The 21,531-nt window shown below is 36.8% G+C and overlaps 1 protein-coding gene across 1 annotated transcript; it reads left to right on the top strand.

Annotated features, from left to right (window-relative positions):
- The first annotated feature begins 1,510 nt into the window (after positions 1-1,510).
- On the top strand, positions 1,511-16,516 carry LOC306845736 (cytosolic phospholipase A2). Its single transcript, XM_079378705.1, has 18 exons — positions 1,511-1,584; positions 1,815-1,895; positions 2,312-2,393; positions 2,478-2,626; positions 3,391-3,504; positions 3,611-3,648; positions 3,742-3,886; positions 3,997-4,133; positions 4,611-4,833; positions 6,282-6,396; positions 6,923-7,060; positions 7,845-7,934; positions 8,554-8,619; positions 10,169-10,408; positions 11,822-12,006; positions 13,317-13,506; positions 14,201-14,358; positions 14,459-16,516. The coding sequence occupies exons 2-18, from the start codon at positions 1,863-1,865 to the stop codon at positions 14,597-14,599; spliced, it is 2,244 nt and encodes a 747-aa protein (XP_079234831.1). The 5' UTR covers positions 1,511-1,584; positions 1,815-1,862; the 3' UTR covers positions 14,600-16,516.
- Positions 16,517-21,531: the final 5,015 nt, after the last annotated feature.

Genomic DNA, 21,531 nt, shown 5'->3' with positions numbered 1-21,531 from the left:
CAAGTTGGTCCTTTAGAGTGACAGCTACCCCTGATATTCCCTGATTGTATTACATTTTAATGAATGTCTGACAGTGTTGAGTGGGTACACAACTTTGAAACCTTGCTTTGATATGAAATATTATTAATTGTTACTTTCGATATAACAAGGTCTTTTTCATCATTAAAAAAATATTTTTGTCCATTTATGAATGATTGAACCCTTCTCTGTGTACACTGTTTTAGATCTAGTGAGAAAAGTGTCATAGATTTCACATAATAATGCTAAAATTAAATTGAAGGGGATAATTGTGTTAAATACATTCTATTATTAATCCCCATAACATTTACAATTGAAAATATTTTTATTTTTAAAACCTGATAGCAGTTACAATTGCTGGACATGTTTTGTCCCATGTCTCTAGAATGACTGAAATAATAAACCTAATAAAAAGATAATCTTAATGGTAGCCTATTTATAGTTATCTGTACGCTATTTATGTCTAGCCTATAGCTATTCCGAATTATAGGCGATAACCTAACATATCCAGTGTTTATAAGTAGCACTTTATGTAGGCTATGTCCCTCCAAAATATACTAAGTAATAAATTATATAAATGATATGAGCAAATTATAAATTATTATAATTTATTAGGCCTATTATAATTATTATACATTTGATCAACTAGACACTTTAAATTGAGAAATGATAGAATTACTGTGTAAACCTCCGTAGTTTTCAAAACCAGAGACGACCTGGAAAAGATGGGCATTCCAGTGATTATGATGTTGCTTTAACTCATGAGCGCCACCTTGTGTCGGAGAAAGTGTCGCTATTAATCTACATTCATTCGCAATCTTACATGGTTTCTGGGTTTATTTTTATGCGTCATGATTTAATCAATCTGTCATTATCTTAAATTAAATCCTGGACACTTGCATACGATGACATTTCTCATAAATAACATATGCTTAGAAATAGTAACATAACGCTAAAATCATTCCCATCGGAGTCCTAGTGAAATTTGAAGAGCTGGGGCGGAGGAAAGAGTTTTGCGTCCGCCCTGAAATCGACTGATAGCGAATCGATTCGTTTGAATGATTTGATTCAATAAATTGGTTCAGGAAACTCATTCTCTTTTTGAATCATCGATTTAACGCTTTCTTGTTTGTAGTTACTTAGATATCTTATTCAATAATGATATCACCACTGATATGATATTTTCGATTACTTTTATATATTAGATGCATTTAGCGTACATTTTGCTGGTCCAATTTGGTGCAGTCAGCCCTGCCAGCCCTGCATTTTAGCAGATAAACTGTCTCAGTAGTTTAAAAAATGTTGTGTCAAAAGTTGCAATGTATATAGTCCCAACCCTTCACCCACCTCATATAGGTTTAGGTTTTTTGCTGATAAACTGTTGTCTGTAAGATTTACAAACGTTGTGCGTGTCGGTTCGATTGAATCATTGCAATGAACAGTCTCAAACGATTCGATTCGTTCAAATCGTACATCTTTTAGTCCGCCCAGTAGTGCATTCCTTTTGGCTTCCTGAAATGACTTTCTTGTCGGAGAGGGTCCAACATCACTGTACCACCAGCTATGGTAAGTTATTGCATGTTTCTTTTCTCTGTAAAATCGTAAAACTTGTAGTATATCCACGCGTGTAAACCTGCTTCAACAGTTTCTATCATACTTCTGAACTGAGAGCGAACTTTTGGGTCTTAGAATGTTAAACGCTGCATGACATTCGGAAAGGCGGTATCATGTTTCAAGCGCTTGTGCTTAGACGGTATTTTGTTTTTCTTCCTCTTTTTTATTGTCTTCTTTCACAGATGTTTTCCGGACTGTCTTGAAATAAAGAGTCTTCCATTGCTGCCAGAATGTCCTCCATAGATCCCTATCAGTACATCATAGTAAGTTTCATTATTATGTCATTAAGAAATCTCTTAAAGTAGAACCTGTTTCATTAAATTAGAGTAAATTAATCCTGGATGTTGACATGGTATTTGGAGATTTTGAATAAATCTGTTTTAATTTTTAATATCTATTAATGTTATCAGCATGCATTAACATGCCTAGTCTCTATGTAAGAAATGGAAAACTGGAAAGCTGCTGCTCTTTTGCAGTGGTTGGATTTATTTGCATGCAGACAGCTGCTGAATTTATGACATTCGAGACACATTTACTGTCTAGATATAATTCTGTTTGGGAATCACCTAATGTCTATTTCCTACTTCAGTGGTTAAATGAGCTTCCTTTATACATACATACACATTTTACTGCTCTTGACACTCTAAATCCTTGACTTTGTGGATCATTATATGCGCAGGTTGAGCATCAGTATTCTCATAGATTGAAAGTAAATGTGGTGAGAGCTGAAAATGTGACGAAAGGAGCATTTGGGGATTTATGTGAGTATTTATGCCGTCTTCTTGCTATTTAAATAAACCTTTGAATGAGCATTTATACTTAAGTGATTGTGTGTTTGTTCACAGTGGACACCCCAGACCCTTATGTGGAACTGTCCATACCAACCACGCCAGAGTCAAGAAAACGAACACAACACATAAATAACGACATTAACCCGAAGTGGAATGAAACATTTGAATTCATATTGGATCCCAATCAACCCAATGTTTTGGAGGTGAAAAATTTCTACTCTTAGTATTATTTACACTTGCCTTTCAAAACAATTTCTGTATCTCCTGATTCAGCACAGTGGTCCCAAAAAGTATTTTGAGACTTCAGTCACACTTTAAAATGTATGCATTTCTTTGAATTAGACAACAGCATCAAATCGAGTATTAGACATTACATTAGACGTTTTACTAGAGTAACTTAACATTTCTCAGCTGCTATCAAGTTTACACAAAGGGCCCTTAAAGCTACAAAGTTCCCAAACACTTTTTGTCATTGTTTTCACCTAGACCTACACTAACGTTCAAAAATTTGGAGTCAATAAGTTTTTCAACACCAAATCGGCATATTAAAATGATTTCTAAAGGATCATGTGACACTGAAGACTGGAGTAAGGTGGCTGCTGAAAATTCAGCTTTTGTCTTCACTGGAATAAATTACATTTTAAAATATATTAAAATACAAAACAGTCACTTAAATAAATGTTTTAATAATATTTCCAGAAATACTGATTTTACTGTATTTTTGGCCAAATAAAAACTTCTTTCAAAAATATTTAAAATCTTACCAACCCCATCCTTTTGAATGTATGTATTGTTTTATCATTTAAAACTGAATAAATGTGTTTTTGTGAAATGTTTTGCTTGAAAAGTGTGCCTGTGCTATTGTTGGTTTATATCGCATGTTTTATGAAGTATTAATAAAGGTGTTGTATTGAGCTGAAATACAGCAGCACTTTATTATAATGCTGTTTGAATACTCTTTATTTAGATGACACTGATGGACGCTAATTATGTCATGGACGAAACTCTGGGCACGGCTAAATATTCCCTTTCAATGCTCAAAGTGGGGCAGACAGAGCATGTGACCCTATCTATTGGCAAGGTAAATGTTTTTTGGTTTTTTTACACCGTGAACCTGCATAAACTAAATTCAAAGTTACTGTTTTTCAGTGTCTTGTTGTTTACTATTATTCTCTGATTTTTGTTAGACGACAAAAGTGTTCCTTGACTTGTTCTTAGAAGTGTGGTATGTATGAAGAAATGTCTATTTCTATAAATTGTGTAACTTTTATGCATACAAGAGTGGACGAGGGACTGAAAGTGAATTGTTTTTGTGCAGTGCGTCCACAGACTTGCGCTTCAGCATGGCACTGTGTGATCAGGAGAAACTCTTCATGCAGACGCGCAGGGACAGAGTTATGCTCAGCATCAAGAAGCTTCTCAAAATGGAAAACCCACGCTTCCTTCCAGCCTCACGTAGAGAAGTAAAGTCAAAAACCACAAAAAACTGCCTTATAAATAGTGTTGTACTAAAAAAAGAATCTTATCTCTAGTGACAGCGATCCTTTCTGATAGCAGCTCTATTTTTACACAGGTTCCCAGCATCGCCATTTTGGGTTCTGGAGGTGGTTTCCGTGCAATGGTTGGTTTCTCTGGTGTGATGAAGGCTCTGTATGAATCTGGGGTGCTTGACTGTGCAACATACCTGGCAGGACTTTCTGGATCAACATGGTCAGTAAAAGTCAAATGTTTAGTTTTTTCTTTAAAACAGATGCTAAAATCCCATGGATTTCTACAATCTTAAAAATACAAGTAATGGTTCCAAAATGGCCTTTTCACAGCATTGCCATACTAGAACCATTTTGGGTTCCTTTAAAAACCTTTCAGTGAACAGTTCTCTAAAAAAAAGCTTATTTTCTTAGAGTGAAGAACGTTTTAGTAATCCGAAGAAACTTTTTCCACTATAAAGAATCTTTTGTACAGTGGGAAGGTTCTATGGATGTTCATGGAACCATTAAAGAACCTTACCAGGGACCAGAAAATCCAAAAATGTTTATGTGGGTCCCTAATTAACCATCCAAAACACCCTAGCAACCACACAACAATATGCTGAACACTATTCTGAACACTTCACAACCACATCAATCACCAATCACATCAAAAATGGTAAAAATCTCGTAAACATCCATGTTGGTTGTATTTCTACAGGTATATGTCCATGCTGTACTCGCACCCTGAGTTTCCCGCTAAAGGCCCAGGGGATATTAATATGGAGCTGATGAACAGAGTCAGCAATAACCCGCTCAAACTGCTCCTGCCCCAAAACATCAACCGCTACGTTAAAGCACTGTGGAAGAAGAAATCGGCCGGACAGCCTGTCACCTTCACTGACATCTTCGGGATGTTGATCGGAGAGACTCTTTTACCAGGGGTGAGATATGCAGGAATACAAACTGGGTTATTGAGAGTTTTTGCTGCAGTAGGCCATCAAGAGCGGCATGAACTGCACTGGGCTGCACTGTACTCTATTTATACACTGTAGTTTGTTCAAATACAAAGACTCCTTTGTATGTTGTCTCTCTATTATGCATCCCAATGCAAATGGAACCTTCTCTTGGGGAGGATGGTCCTTGTGAATCAGGAAGATACTTCTCTATACAGGAAGGCAGTAGCTCCTGTATTTAGGAATTAATACTCCCGTAATGTATACATTAATATTTTTTTAAGAAAGAAAGAAAACGCTTTTATTCAGCATGGATGCATTAAACTGATCAAAAGTCAAATAATGTTACAAAAGATTTCTATTTCAAATGAATGGTGTATTTTTGTAACATCAAAGAATCCTGGTTTTCACAGAAAAGCAGCATAACTGTTTTCAACCACAACTCTTTTCAATACCATATCAGCATATTTAAATAAATTCTGAAGGATCATGTGACACTTAAAACTTGAGTAATAAGTGCTGAAATTTCAGCTTTGCTGTCATGGGAATTACTCTTTAAAATTCATTTAAATAGAGAACCGTTATTTTGTACTAATATTACAGTTTTTACTCTATTTTAAAAAAAAAATCAGTAAATTAAAAAATGCATCCTTGGTGAGCATAAAATACTTTTTTCTCCTAACGACCCAAAACCTTTGAAATGCAGTGTATGAGAAAATGCGTGCGCTTGATATTGTGCATTCATGTTGCTTATTTGTTCATTAGAGTAAGATATTTTAAGTAATTTACCATTTAAATGTGACATTTTATCATTTGAATGACTTTACTTGCTGAAATATTTGCAGAGATATAGATGTAGCTTAGCAATATTGGACCACTGAAAGTGTGTCTTATATACATGATGACCAATTGATTTTAAGAAAGGATTTCTATTGCTTGAACGGACCCAAATTGCACCAAAAATGTTCACTTGCATGCTCTCTTTCCTCTGTGGAACACAAAAGGAGGAATTTTTGAAAATCTACTTGCTGTTTTCGTCCACGCAGTTACAATTAATGCAGACTGGAGCTTTTAATCTTTAAACAGGACTCAAAATCATCATAAAAGTATCAGATAATAATAACATAACTTTATATACATACTAAAGCTATAGCTTAGTGTAAGAAACAATCCTGTCTGACCAGCAGAGTGTTTAAAATGTCCTCTTTTCATGTTCAATGTAAAAGAGTAAGTCAGGTTTGGAGCGACATGAGGATAAATAAAAGGTGAGGAGACTTTCATTTGAAGATGCACTGTGCCTTTAATAAAACTACACTTTTAGCACCATCCTTTTAGAAAATGCTATGCCTTATTTACATGCATTGACACAGATGCTCTAAAGAAAAAAGTTTGATCGTTGAGCTTACTTTGTGTGTGTGTGTGTGTGCTTTGCACAGAGAATGAACACCAAACTGAGTTCAATGCAGGCGAAGATTAATGAAGGTCAGAGCCCCCTTCCTCTCTTCACCTGTCTGCACGTCAAACCTGATGTCTCTGAGCTCATGTTCGCAGGTAAGATGACAGTTCACACAAACATTAAGAATGCTACATATATATTGATTGTTGTGTGAATTATGAAAAATGAATGAGAAAGACACAGCAACTGTCCGTGTTTGTGCACATTTGTATAATACCACTTCATAGCCTCCGTGGAAGCTGAACACTATCGATTTGTTTACATTTGCTTAATACTGTGGAAAACATGCAAATACTTGTTATGGGGCCTAATGATTGACCCACTGTGAATTCATTATGAACTTTCACAGTTCCTCCCACAGGTGTAGACAGTATTTTTAGAGACTAGTTATTGTGTGGGTAGGTTGTTTTCTGTTGAATGGGATCAGAGATTGTAACTAAACAGATGATGGTTAAGTGGAAGTGTTTGTCAGTTCACTCACTGTACATTACGCATTGTATTTGTCTGGACATGAGTCACACAGTCGAGTAGTATTTTGGTAGTGCAGTGTAATAGATAAAAATGCCTTTGATTGTCATTTTGACTTAATAATATTGAGTTTGTTTGCTCTGTCTCAATCAGACTGGGTGGAGTTCAGCCCGTATGAGATTGGCATGGCCAAATACGGCACCTTCATGTCTCCAGGGTTGTTTGGGAGCAAGTTCTTTATGGGGAACGTTGTGAAACAATATGAGGAAAACCCCATTCATTTCCTCATGGGTAAGACTGGGACTGCTCTGAATTTCAACAGAACGGTTTGCTAAGAGACCCCTCAAAATGCATATAGTGTCACTGGATACTGACAGCAGTTATTCATGTACTGTGTGATTATTCATACTTTCCATCAATATATATATAATATTCCTAAGAAGTTTGCAAATATAGAAAGCAAGAAAGCAGTTATTTTATATTGAATAAATGTTCATGATACTGCTGTTTTTACAAATGACAGCATAAAAATTACAAATAAATGCAGCCTTGTTCAGCATTATAGACTCTTTCAAAAACATAAAATATTTTAAAGGTAGTGTAGGCAAATAAATAAAGTTTGTTACAATGTGATATATAAATAAAAACAATGAGATATCATTCATCCTTGTGTTAATTTAGTGAAAAACTGTTTGATTTGTACTTTTCACATTATTCTCACATGATTTTGAATGACTCAACAACAACAGCGGTTACTGACAGCTGTTCAAAGCAAACATGAATATTGAGATATAAATCATCAAAAGGCTAAAAAATATTGAGATAAAATCACGCTCTTCATGCTTTGTTTAAACGAGTAACTCTTTATATAAATGCTTCATACGTTGCATCAAGAACACTTCTCTTACACAAACATCTTGAAGCCTTTCAAAAAACGTTTTCTCATTTGAGGAGGGTCAGAGGGTCATGAGCTTTACATCTGAATTTATAATACTTCATAATTTTGTTTACTAGAATATCAGTTCCAAGTATTGTTTGCCGTTAAGCAATTTTAATGTAAGCATATGTGCTGCAGGTGTATGGGGCAGTGCTTTCTCCATCCTCTTTAACCGGGTTCTGGGGGTGAAGGAGACCGCCAGCAGTAGCACAATGGAGGAGGAGCTGGGTGAGTAAGATTGTGTCTCTGTTAGCTATCAGAGGCAAAGAACTTGATGGAAGAGACAAATTGCTCCACATTTCAAAAGAACCCAAATAGGCCAAGTTAGATTGTTATCATATTGTCAATTTGCATCCTTGTAACATGCTGAAATGTGCCATTACTTGTTGTTCTAGTGCAAACATGTACAGTCGACACACATCAGTGCATGAGTGATAAATGATAAGATTAACACACTGCCACACTGATCTACATACATTTCATGTGTGACCTCAGTCAAACCCCCTGCTGACACTCTGAGTTGAAGTAAAGCATGATATTACACTTAACAGATAAGTATAGTTCATAAGTACAGTAGCATAAGTAACAGTTCAATACATTCATGTTCCACTGTTCATACGTAATTTTGATTAAATAGTATTTTGCGAATGTTTTTTTTTTTTGTATAGTTAAAGTTTTTCCAGACAGGGACTTTATTTTCAGCCACGTTTAGTGTAGTAAAGAATCAGGGGATCACAATGAAAAATCTTAATGTTCTTCTATGCAAAATTAAGAAAAGAAGGAAAAGAAAGGGGTCGTTTCTTATCACGGTTACAATCTGAAACTGTTTGCATCTTCTGTTTTTCAGAGCAAATTAAACCCGAGCATATTGTGGGTGATGATTCAGCAGATAATGAAGAGGAAACTCAAAGGGGTGAGAAAGTCCTCTCTGATCGTTTATCTGTCTTTCATTTTCTCTCATTCACACACACAATTCAGTTCAGGGCTCAACAATAACAATGACCTACAGGTTTGGGGTCATTGTGGTAGAGTTTCAGATCAGTTGACGGGACTGGCACATACACTGTGTTGTGTCATTACATGTTTTTATACCTTACGTGTTTAAACATTTGGCTTTGTGTGGTATGCTGAACATCGTTATTTGAATTTTGTTTTATTAATTTATTCATTTGATATTACCAGGGTAATATTATGTATGTGTTTAATGTTTTAGTCATTTATTTATTTATTAGTCATTCATTCATTCATTTAATCATTTAAATTGCTACCAAGGTAACATTATCTAACTGTTTTGTCTATTTATTTATTTGTTTGTTTGTTTGCTTTAATTGTTACCAACGTAACATATATCTAAAGGCCCATTCACAGAAAGGACGATAACTATAAAGACAATGATAAAGATAAAGTTCTAAAAACCGTCCACACCACAACTATATAACGATAAAGGCACAGAGAAACAATATCGTTGGAATCACTCCCAGAACGATTTTTTGCCAGCTGATGAACGATACAAACATTGACATCCAAACAGAATGCATCCTGCTGTAAGGAGCTCAAGAATTTAAAGTGACAGATGCGCGTGCGCTTAACTGTGTAATGTTTTACATAACATGCTAACAGTTTCCAGTAAATTTGTATGTATTCATGACTTTCATTGAGTAACATCATAGCTGCATAATTTCCAGGTATTATTGCAAAGTAAAAACCTAATGTATCATGGTCAAAAATAAAAATGCATACACTAAAGATAAAGGTATGTAAGTATACTCTAGTGAAAAATAAATATACAAAAATGTATTTGAAATACATTTACTTCATGCTAAGTATTCTACAAATACATTTATATATTTATGTACAATATTTAATAAAAATACCCTGCAATTGTACTTTTAGTATACTAAACTGGTATATTTAAAGTCTGCTAAATTGTAACAACTAATTTTTTACTTAATGCACTTTAATTGTGCGGAAGTCCAACTAAAGATATACTGAAGTATATTTGATTGTGCTGAAGTGGAACTATTGCAAGTATACTTCAGGTACACTTTAAATATCTTTATTTATATATCAGGTACATTTAAAGACCGATATTATTCAAAAATCATACAGTCCTCATCAACAGTGACATTAAAACACATTTTGGGTTTAATATTAAGAAATGTTCATTGTGCACAAGTAGTACTCCAAATAAAGTTTAATTATAATTTTTTTATCAGTAAATCTCAAGCAATATGTCAGTAAATATGTTAATAGATTTGAACTATACTTAGTATGAAATAAATGTATTTTAAATATATTACTTTTTACTAGGGTATCTTTCTGATACGTTTATGCCACTGAAAATAAATAAAAATTTCATTCATTTTTGTGGTTGGTGCAGTGAAAATATTAGTAGAGTAGGTAAAAATCTGGGAAAAATGAGCCCGAGAATCACTGTTTGTCTCTGTCTCTCGTTCATTCAGGAGGCACAGAGAACGCAGAGGCAGAAGATGAGCGGCAGCGTCATGCCCAGGCTAGCTGGGTTCAGCGCATGTTGACCTCCATAATGGGGGACACCACCCTTTTCACCACACGTGAGGGCCGTGCCGGCAAGGTGCACAATTTCATGCTGGGACTCAACCTAAACTCTACCCTGCCCTTCTCTCCCTTCAGCGGCCTCATGAACCAGACCTCTGTGGATGAGGAGGTTGATGCTGTTACAGGTACTAATGAGTCATTTAGCTGACACTTTTATGCAAATTTAGATGCATTTTGATGTAAAGGTCCCCCAAATATGATAAACCCCTTGCAAGTACCCCCTCCTTAAAAAGGAAGGCTATTATAATTAGAAAAGCTATATGTTTTATTAGTGCTGTCAAACGATTAATCGTGATTAATCGCATCCAAAATAAAAGTTTTTGTTTACAGAATATATGTGTATGTACTGTGTATATTTATTATGTATGTATAAATACACACACATGCATGTATATATTTAAGAAACATATGTTGTTTATATTTTAAATATATTTATATATAATATAAATTAAATTAATATAAATATATACATGTAAATATTTTCAAAATATGTGATGTATGTGTGTGTATTTATATATACATAATAAATGTGCACAGTACACAAACATATATTATGTAAATAAAAACTTTTATTTTTGATCCAATTAATCATTTGACAGCACTATATTTTATATATATATACAGACTTCATTATAATATTTTTTATATTATTAAAGTTGTAAAAAATCTCATCTTGAGATTTTACAGCAAAATTAACTCTTTTTTTTCAAATTTTAATATTTTTTACTGATATTTTTTATAGCACATACTTGGGGTCTTCACATCCCATTTTAAACACCCCTGACTCACAGTTCAACCAAATGCAAGGTGCCTTGATCAAGGGCATAATAGTGAGAATTCAAGGATAACCCTTCAGAGGATTCAAACCTACAACTTTTCCAGAATTTTACTCTGTATTTTTCTTAGTGCCTGAAACCTCTACTTAACCTGGTCTTGTGAAGTATGCCGTTAAAAAGAAATGGGCTTGACGGACTGTAGGTGGAACAATAGGCTGAAATCTAGTCAGGTGCCACGAGACTTGATGATGGGCTTACATTGTTGATGTCTGAGTGGGAGGAAGTCAGTTAGTCAACTCTCAAAACTTCTTTCATCTAAGAAATACCTACACACCCAGTGCAGATTAACTTTTCTCCCAGGGGTTAAAAATGCAGAAACATCACACAGGAAGCATGTTTGACACATGCACGACACTGCAAGATTGTGTTAAATGAGACAGATTCTGCGTTTTCTTAAGTTTATGTGTCATTCTGTTAATCTTACTGATGATGAAGGCAAAGTCTCATTTATAATTACTGATAATAATAGTACTGCATGTCTCTTTGACTCAGCAGTCTACTTCCTGTTGATACTTGGGTGTGGGAAAAAAGATAAGTGCTTGTAAGAAATTGTACAGCAATGTTGAATAAATGATGACATTGCTGCATAAAATGTGTATTACTCACAAGCAGCTAGGTGAGTGTTAGTAATGGCATTCTGCTGTTCCTTTATAGATCATTGACAAACAGAAGTGAAAACATTGAAATGATATTTTCCTCCAGATCCTGACGAGTTTGAGCGAATCTATGAGCCCCTAGATGTGAAGAGTAAGAAAATCCACGTGGTGGACAGCGGTCTTACCTTTAACCTGCCCTATCCTCTCATTCTGCGGCCACAGAGAGGAGTTGACCTCATCATTTCCTTCGACTTCTCAGCGAGGCCCAGTGACTCCAGCCCACCATTTAAAGTAAGTGCCTGACATGAAGCTTATGCATGACATGTACATATTAAAGGGATAGTTCACCCAAAAATGAAAATTCTGTCATTAATTACTCACCCTCATGTCATTCGAAACCTGTAAGATCTTTGTTCATCTTCAGAGCACAAATTAAAATATTTTTTAATACTGACCCTCCATGGGCAGCAACATAACTTTGTGACTGTACTAAAGCATAAAAACAACATAATGTATTTGCAGATATTTAGGACACTTGCTAAGTTCACATTTCTCCGAACACAATGCTTGCTATATATATATATATATATATATATATATAATATATATATATATATATATAGCAAGCATTGCTGGTGTGTGGTGGGTGTTCTGGCGCACTATGGCTGCCGTCGCATCATCCAGGTGGATGCTGCACATTGGTGGTGGTTGAGGAGATTCCCCCCTTGTATGTAAAGCGTTTTGAGTGCCTTGAAAAGTGCTATATAAATGTAACAAATTAATGCTACAGCTAGTTATTCTACTTTGAAATGTGTGTTCTATGCCGGAATGTCTGTTTTTGTTTTGGTCCATGTGTTTCCACTCCAGTTTCCACTGCCAATTTGTTCAATAGTATTTCGACACCCTGGGTTGCCAGTTGGGGGAAAACACAGGGTATTGCAGCCATGGAAGCCAACAAATGAGCTGGGTCAGAGATTACAGATTCCACCCAACCTAAAAGGCCTCGGCATCCATCTAAAAAGCTCTGTGACCAGTTTAAAGCTTGTCGCCTTCCATTGTCAGTTGTGCTCGTTCCTGTTGCATGTCCTCAATCTGGCAACCCGTGTAGGAGAAGGAGGGTGGGAGAAACAAATCTCTCCAATATTTTGAATTTGGACTGCAGTACCCATGTCAAACACTAGCTGTCAATATTTCACACAATGCAGTTTGAGATTACAGTAAAAAGGAAGTACATTTTTATTGGTTTCACAGTTTCTGCCTTTAAGATAAGTTCCTGTGAGCATAGCAGAATGGGTTATATATACTAAATGTTATTGCAGTTTAGAATAACTGATGGCAAAGCGGAATTCTCAGCAGTCATTAGTCCAGTCTTCAGTGTCACATGATCCTTCAGAAATCATTCTAATATACTGATTTGGTGCTCATTTATCACTTATTATTATTATCAATGTTGAAACCAATGGTTCTGCTTAATATCTGTGTGGAAACTGTCATACGTTTTTATTCAATGTTCTGTTCAAAACAACAGCATTTATTTGTAATAGCAATCTTTTGTAACATTATAAATGTCATCAACTTGTGTCCTTGTTTGTCTGTGTTAGGAGATACTGTTGGCTGAAAAATGGGCCCGCATGAATAAGCTGCCGTTCCCTAAGATCGATTCGAAAGTGTTTGACCGAGAGGGTCTGAAAGAGTGCTATGTGTTCAAACCCAACAAGGGAGACAAGAGCTGCCCCACCGTCATTCATTTCGTCTTGGCCAACATCAACTTTCGGAACTTTAAAGCCCCAGGTGAGAGTATGCCATTGTAACAACCTGTCAATAAATAAGCTGTTTTGTCTTTCACTACCTTAAATGTATGTTTTAACATAAAAAAAGGGCTAAATAACAGTAAAAGTACTCAGCTCATTTCAAATCATGACCTGCACTAAACTGTGGCTCAAATAATAAGTGAGTCATTCCAGCCTATTCTGTGAAGTAGTGAGTTGTCTGACTGATTCAGTCTATGATTCAGACTCTATGGCTCCTACTGCAAGTTCAGTTACATCTGATTCACCACTGGGTCCACTGATTCATAAAAAAAGAATCACAGAGACTTGTTTTTTTTTTTTTTTTTTTCAGTTAACGTAATTTTTTTATGTCTTTTATGGTTTTATTTAGCTATAAAAACCATATAATAACAGTTATTTTTGTTTTACTGTATTTCTGATCAAATTAATGCAGCCTTGGTGAGCATAAAAATATTACTAACCCCAAACAAACTTTGAATTTTACTGTATACAGAAGGAACCACAAGTCTGAGACCGCATTGAAATGCAGGGATTCAAACTCTAATTTAAACCTGGAAATTATGTTTTAGGATTTTTAAAATGAAGAAATGTTTTGTCAAGTGAATCAGATTCTGTACTATTTTTAGGACACTAATAAATTGTTAGTGACGTGTGAACATCTTTTTAAAAAAATTCTCATTTCTGTTTTCTTGAAGGAGTTCCCAGAGACACAGACAAGGACATTGAGTTTGGCGACTTTGACATATTTGACGATCCAGCCTCTCCCTACTCTACTTTCAACTTCAAATACTCCAACCAGGCCTTCAAGAGGCTTCATGACCTCATGGAATTCAACACGCTCAACAACATTGAGGTCAGTTCTTCTCCTTCAAACTCTGATTCAGTCTCCTTCACAGCAGTTTTTGCAGTTAGTTTCTGGTCTTCTTTCAACATGATTCTGTTTTGTTTCATAGGTTATAAAAGAAGCGATTAAAGACAGCATTCAGCAGAGACGAGAGAACCCCTCACGCTGCTCGGTTTCCCTATCACTCAATGAGATTGAAAACAAGAAGTTCCTGAAACGAGATAGCAGCATTGCAAAACGACCCACCTAACAGATAGCTGCAAAAAGCTATCCAAAACCATGACGTCTGAAACTGAATCGGTCCACTGGTGCTGGTTCTCATTCAGACATTTCATGAGAATCGCTGAGCAAATTCATCAGACAAGACTGGACTGACCGTTGACTGCATTCCAGACAACTTTGAATTCTCCCACCTCCTACTAAAGATAACCACTGGAAAGGGGCTTTTGGTCAGACTTCCAATTCATACCAACCAGGGTTAACTAAAATTAAAACCACGTTTATCAATGATTCTAAAATAACACTTACAAACCCCAACTCCAATAAGAAGCGCAATTTGACGGCATTACCAAGATGCTGGCAAATAAAATGACATTCCATTGGTTATTTTGAAGTAGAGGTGGACAATTCCAAAAATCCAGGTTGTCTGGAACGCATCATGAGTGGAACGCTCTAATGGTGGGAAATGGAAAATTTCAATTCAAGTCTTCCCACCCTTTGACTTCATCTAAAATGCAGCATCAGGAACACAGAATCTACAGGCATTTATGTATTTTCTGCACTGATTTTGGGGGAAGTTCTATGGAATAGATTTGAATATGTGACGCTGGACCACAAAACCAGTCATAAATATATTTATAGCAATAGCCAACAATACATTGTATGGGTCAAAATTATCGATTTTTCTTTTATGCCAAAACTCATTAGGATATTAGATTTTCTCAATATTTAGATTTTTTTGCACCCTCGGATTGTTGTGTATGGTGAAAAGATCTGAGAGACGAGAGTACTGCACTCTTATTGGTCACTGAAAACATTATCAAATTAGCCCAAATATGTAATAAACAAACACAATGGGCAGGGGACGAGAAGACCTTTACAACATTCAGGACAATCTCCTAACTTCATTTCCGAACGGTTCTTGAATCTCCATGTTAAAGTGCTTACGAATCTGTCTGTACTTCTGTACGGGTTCCAAGGAGCCAAGTACTGGCAGTTTTGTTTTCACTTGACATTTTAGCAGTAAATACTGTTCTGCGAGTAATTTACGATCGCAGTGGTGGCCTGAGCCTCAGAACATGTTGTTCCTCATCTTTCTACCTGTGTGATAAGAAAACAATTTATGTTCTCCGTTCAGTTCTACTGTGACGCACCTATGACCAGTAGATGGTCGGTGGTTAGCCTTGCCTTCGGGACAGGATTCATCTCATATTTTAGTGAAAGATTCATTGCTTAGGAACTGGATTCAGCTGCTTCTATTTATTTTGCTTACAAATGTCGTCTCCTGCCCAAGGGGTGAAAGGAAGAAGGTAAAATGCCATCTTACACCTCCCACGCAGGACTCTGCCTCCTTGTGAGGCATCAGGAACAATGGCATGATGGGACATGTTGTGAAAATCTTATTTCCTGTTTGTATCAGATATATTTGTGGCACATACAGATCTAACTTCACACATAATCATTCCTCTGGTTTACATACTTTATGATGAAATTGTATACAGGATTATTTATTTGTATGCTTATTGTTTAGTTATTGTGTTTTAAAATTCATTTTACGATTTGGACGTCTCAACATCAAATATTTGAAGTAAATGATAATGAGAAAAAAAGTGCTTAAAGCAGGACAGGCAAGGTCATTCATAAAACTGAACTAAGTTCAGTAGGATAAAGGTGGCAGGTAGAGACCGGAAAGACAGGTTGTGTGGTAAAAATAGACCTAAGCATTAGAGTGCACTTTAGGTCCAAATTAAATGTCTATTATTACACATTCCTTGCTGTTTGTGGTCTGTACAGTTTGAACGATACAGATTCTGTAAAAGTGGGCATGTACTGTTTTTTGTATGATTCATGTATACACAATAGAGTTATATGTCATGTACATTTAAGTAATGTTACTAGCCTGTGTAGTGTTGTGCATAAACATAATAAAAGGATATTCATGCCGATGAATGGACTGAGGACTTTTTACAGGAAATAAAAGTGTTTACTTTAAGAAACTGACTCAGGATCAGGATACTGACAGTATTACAAACAAAAAAAAAAACTATGTGTAAATAACCATCGTGAGCTATTTTGGCACCTCGTTTGAGGAAATGTGTAGTAACTGGGAAAAACTGTAGTTGTTGGGAATTTCCTGTAAGTACTGTATAGTAAACTCAAAATCAAAAATACAAAGTTTCATAATGGAAAAGTGAATTATAGATGTTACTACTACTACTACTACTAAATTATCTCTAATAACAGAATTTATGTTTAAATAGTTTGTGCAATCACATTTATTGTGCCTTATCATCTTGTATCTTACACAGGGCTGACAAAATTCCAAGATAAAGTTTCTTACAAGCCAGAGAAATTATTCCTGCACAGAGTTTTATTCATATATACACTTCATATTTCATGAAAGGGCTATTATCAATCACATTAACACAGATCTCATCAGAGAAAAGTGTTCTTTCTGGTCTTCTTTCTCTCTCCTCTTCTTCCAACTCCTCCTCTAGTCTAGTTTGAGTTTTTCACCTATTGTTTGGTCCAGCGTATCTTGTGACTGGTGTGTAAACTACAAATTGTGTGAAAGCAACTGAATAATGATTGTCATATATAAAGTTTAGGGAGACTGGTTCTCCTTTTAGAAAATGATGTAATGATTTGAGTGTTTTGCTCATCTGTCAGAGGCAGCAAAACTCATTGCCATTGCCTAAGGAATTTGATGTCAAAATGATCTCAGTATATGTTATGAAAAAAAAATGTTACAAACCATAACCCATAAAATCTCATTCATACAAAATAATAGGCTGTTGCTTTTTATGCTGGTTAATTCTGAAGTGCCTGGAGATGTCTTGTCTACTCACACGAACTTGTCCAGCCTATTATCTCCACTAATATTTTGGTGGAGCATTTTGGCATTGCTTTCTGGAGCCAAAAATGATGGGATTGCCTCTTTTCACTTTTGGGAATGTTTTAATTTAGCCTACATCACCATCTGCTGGAGAAATGTCAGTATGAGAACAGGACAATCAGGTCTTGTGCAAAGACCATAGACTGTAAAAAACAAAGACTCACCCGGGTACTCACTATTAGCTCATGTAGTATGACTTAAGAATAATACGTCAGTAACACATCATTATCATCATGCAGTGCTGGAAAACAGGATGGGGATAAAAAGAGATAACTACATTAAATTCACTGGTCAAAACAAGTCAAATAAAAAAGGTTAGGGAGTAGGCCTATTAAATTTAATGGCTTCATAGTGGTAAAAACAATATCCCAACCCAAATCGTTAAGAATTGCTAAACTGATTTTTTTTTCTCATTTGGTTGAACAAGTCATTTTAACTTAAATTATGTTCAACATCCAAATTCTAGCAAAGCTTAAGAAATCAAGTATACCAAGCTAATGTAAAAAAATATTTTTGATCATATAATTTCTTACAGTGTACAAATCTACAATGAATTAGTATGAACTGCTATATCTACACACACACACACACACACATATATATATATATATATATATATATATATACACAGTGCCCTCCATAAGTATTGGAACAGTAAAGACAAAATTGCTCTGTTGGCTGTGGAGTCAAGACATTTGCAAATATGATTAAAAGATGAATATGAGACAAAACTACAGAATGCCACATTTTATTATTAGCCGTTTCAACACATACATGTTTTATCCCACTCATTGATGTGAGCATAAGTATTGGGACAGTTGAACATAAGGCAGATAACAGCAGTGAGTCTGTGACCCATAGACATCACCAGACTCTTGGTCTCATCCTTTGAAATACTTTTCCCAGCCTTTAATGCAGCCAATTTCAATTGTTGCTTGTTTTGGGGAGTTTCTGCCTTTACTCTCCTCTTCAGCTGGTGAAATTCATGTTCTATCAGATTTAAATCTGGAGACTGAATTGGGCAATCTAAGACTTTCCATTTATTTGCCCTTATAAATTCCTTGACTGAACTGGCTGGGTGTTTTGGGTCATTGTCCTGATGCAATATGAAGCACTTCCCAATCAATCTGGTGGCATTTTCTTGGTAGGCAAGATTCCAAATTCATTCTGCTACTGTGATCATACATTAAGTCATCAATAAAGTTGAGAGAGCCTGTTCCAGAGACAGCCATGCATGCCCATGCCATGACACCACCTCCACCATGCTTTACAGATGAGGCTGTATACTTGGGATCATTTGCAGTTCCCTTTTTTCTCTACATTTTTGCTTTCCCTCGGATGTTCCTCCAATACAGAGTGGAGTCACAGCGCGCAGGCTGCGCATCCCTCCGAGTCCGCACAGAAAAGTTCAAAGTACAAAAGGAAAAGATATTGATGCATAGCGTATTAAATCTGTGCGTTAGTTTATTGATCCTGTTCTTTTAACAGTTTTAAACCTCAGTAACTGTGCGCTCTTGAAGAGAGTTTGACTGTAGTAACCGAACGCGACGTGCAGTTTGATTGCTGAATGGAGGATGACAGACAGCCGCGGTGGAGAGAAGACTTTACCTGAACTTGAATTTAACAACTTAAATATTCATCTGTACCTCAGATTAAAGTATGGAACAGCTTCAGAACACTTGAAATATAGTGCACGAAAACTTTATGGTGATTTATGTTTTTGTGCCTTTCGTGGGGCTTAATAATAACACAGAATAGTATAAGCACAATATCGGATTTGGATCGGTGTCGTCTAACCGATACCCGATCCGCAGAAAATGTATCGGAGCCGATACCGATCCTGAGTATCGGATTGATGCATCCCTAGTTCCAACGCCTTTGTTATTGTTTACGTCCTTGAAATGGTCTATACACAGGTTAATGACTAAAACACAGCTGAACAGAATAAACTAATGATCACATTAAACAAGGACAGGAAACAAACCAAATATGGAAATATGAGGAGGGAACACAAGACACACACGACAGAGGTCTGACATAACTCCCCCCTCCCGGAAGGCGTGTCCCGCGCCTTAACAGTTCCACCGGGAGAGGGGGGATGGGCGCTCTGGAGGACTCTCAGGACACACACGGACAGGACCACAGGACGGGGACCTCCAGAACGGAGGCCATGGTGGTGCAGGAAGCTCGTCCCTCAGCCTGGCCTTCTACCCTTCTACCCCCCCCCCCCCCCCCCCAAAAAAAATTTTTTCCATGGGGCAGCTAGGGGGTATCAGGAGCCCTCCGTACCTAGACAGACAGCAACAGGACAGCCTACACAAGGCTAAACACACAGGAACAGGACAGCCCACAGGAACAGGAAGCTCTCCTGGGCTAGCTTGGAAGCTGAGGCTTCTTCTGGGCATGACAAGGAGTCAGGGGCCCTCACAGGGTCCCTCAGCAACCGCTACCACCTCAGCGACAGGAGAGGCTGGTCGGCTGGGAATGGCCTCCATAGCCACCACAAGAAGAGTCTCCGTGGACAAGACCGACCAATATGACAAGACTAGATTAAAACTGTTCCTGTGGGCACAACAAGACTTAAAACGGCACTCCTGGGCGGAACTAGGGAACTGGAGTCCGCAGCAGGCTGGCAGGCTTGAGTCAGCGGTGGGCCGGGGGGCTTGCCACCTGCACTCCAGGCGGGCTTGCCACATTAACTGCAGGCTTGGGAGAGCCGTGGACGGTGGTGTCAATCTCCCGCGAACGGCGGGTTGGCTTTCCCTGCGCATCTTAATAAAAGACAGATACAGCTTTACGATTCTCTCCGGAAAAAGCCGAGCTCCTGGAGGCGTGCCATGTGGGCGGAGCTAAAGAGTGACGAGCAGCTATTTGATGCCGTTTCACTTATCATTTTACAATCATTTTACAATCATTTTATAGCTGGGACTGCTCCATCTTTCAGTATTAAACGATGTGCAATCCAGCATCGACCTGGGCCTTGTTTATAAAACGTTCATCAACAAAACACTTGAGAAACTCCATTGCTGCCCTGGAAAAACAAACTATATCCACTGTTCACGTAACGGTGGGTTCTTTTGGGAAGCTGAACAAGGTTATCTTTCCCTTACAACCAAAAACACACTTCTTTAGAAACATTCTTCCCGAGGGAGTCCTGTGCAGTGCTGCCGAATGAAACACATTAATAGGCGCGCTCTCGCTCTTGCTCTGGTCGATACGTGCACGGGCGCGTTCTTCCGGGAGAAATGCCCATATAAGGAGTTTCACCGTTGTTTACGTCAGCAAGAACCACGATCGAAAAAAACTCTCCGAAATTTGTACTTGTAAACAACTCTGAATGCATGAAACAGCATTGTACCCCCCCCCCCCCCCCCCCCCTTTAATGACTAAAACACAGCTGAACAGAATACACTAATGATCACATTAAACAAGGACAGGAAACAAACCATATATGGAAACATGAGGCAGGAACACAAGACACAGACGACATAGGTCTGACCATAGACTGTAAAAAAAGACAATAATAGCTTTTAATCTTTTATATGCCTTATGTTCAACTGTCCCAATACTTATGCTCACATGAGTGGGATGAACTCTAAAAGTGCTGTTCTTGTTATTTGGTAAAACATGTATGTGTTGAAACGGATAATAATAAAATGTGACATTCTGTAGTTTTGTCTCGTATTCATCTTTTAATCATATTTGCAAATGTCTTGACTCCACAGCCAACGGAGCAATTTTGTCTTTACTGTTCCAATACTTATGGAGGGCACTGTCAGCAGGAATTTCATAATCTAGAAGGACAAAAACATTATTAATAATTCTGATATAACATTCCAGTTGAGAAATATAATAAAATACAATGTTTTGTTTGTTATATTCCAGAGAATATTATTCAGTGAATTAACATTATCCAGTGAATTATTCTTGACTCTACAGGCTTATTAAACAGCTTATAAACCTACTAAAACTGTAGTTTTGATATGACTCCTGTCCTTTATTTATTTTTTCCATTTGAAAACATTAGACATTCTACATTTATTTTGCTTATTGTTAATATTAGTGTT

Source organism: Barbus barbus (assembly GCF_936440315.1).
Source record: "Barbus barbus genome assembly, chromosome: 26".
NCBI classification, from domain to species: domain Eukaryota; kingdom Metazoa; phylum Chordata; class Actinopteri; order Cypriniformes; family Cyprinidae; genus Barbus; species Barbus barbus.
The sequence above is the reverse complement of the archived record's forward strand: the minus strand, read 5'-3'. Positions and strand labels throughout refer to the sequence as shown.

Bases quoted from the DNA above. Each gene is read 5' to 3' on its own strand.
- LOC306845736 (XM_079378705.1), top strand. From the start codon at position 1,863: ATGTCCTCCATAGATCCCTATCAGTACATCATA. The intron at 3,649-3,741 runs GTATGTATGAAG...GTTTTTGTGCAG, and splicing joins GACTTGTTCTTAGAAGTGTG to TGCGTCCACAGACTTGCGCT. The intron at 12,007-13,316 runs GTAAGTGCCTGA...TGTCTGTGTTAG, and splicing joins ACTCCAGCCCACCATTTAAA to GAGATACTGTTGGCTGAAAA.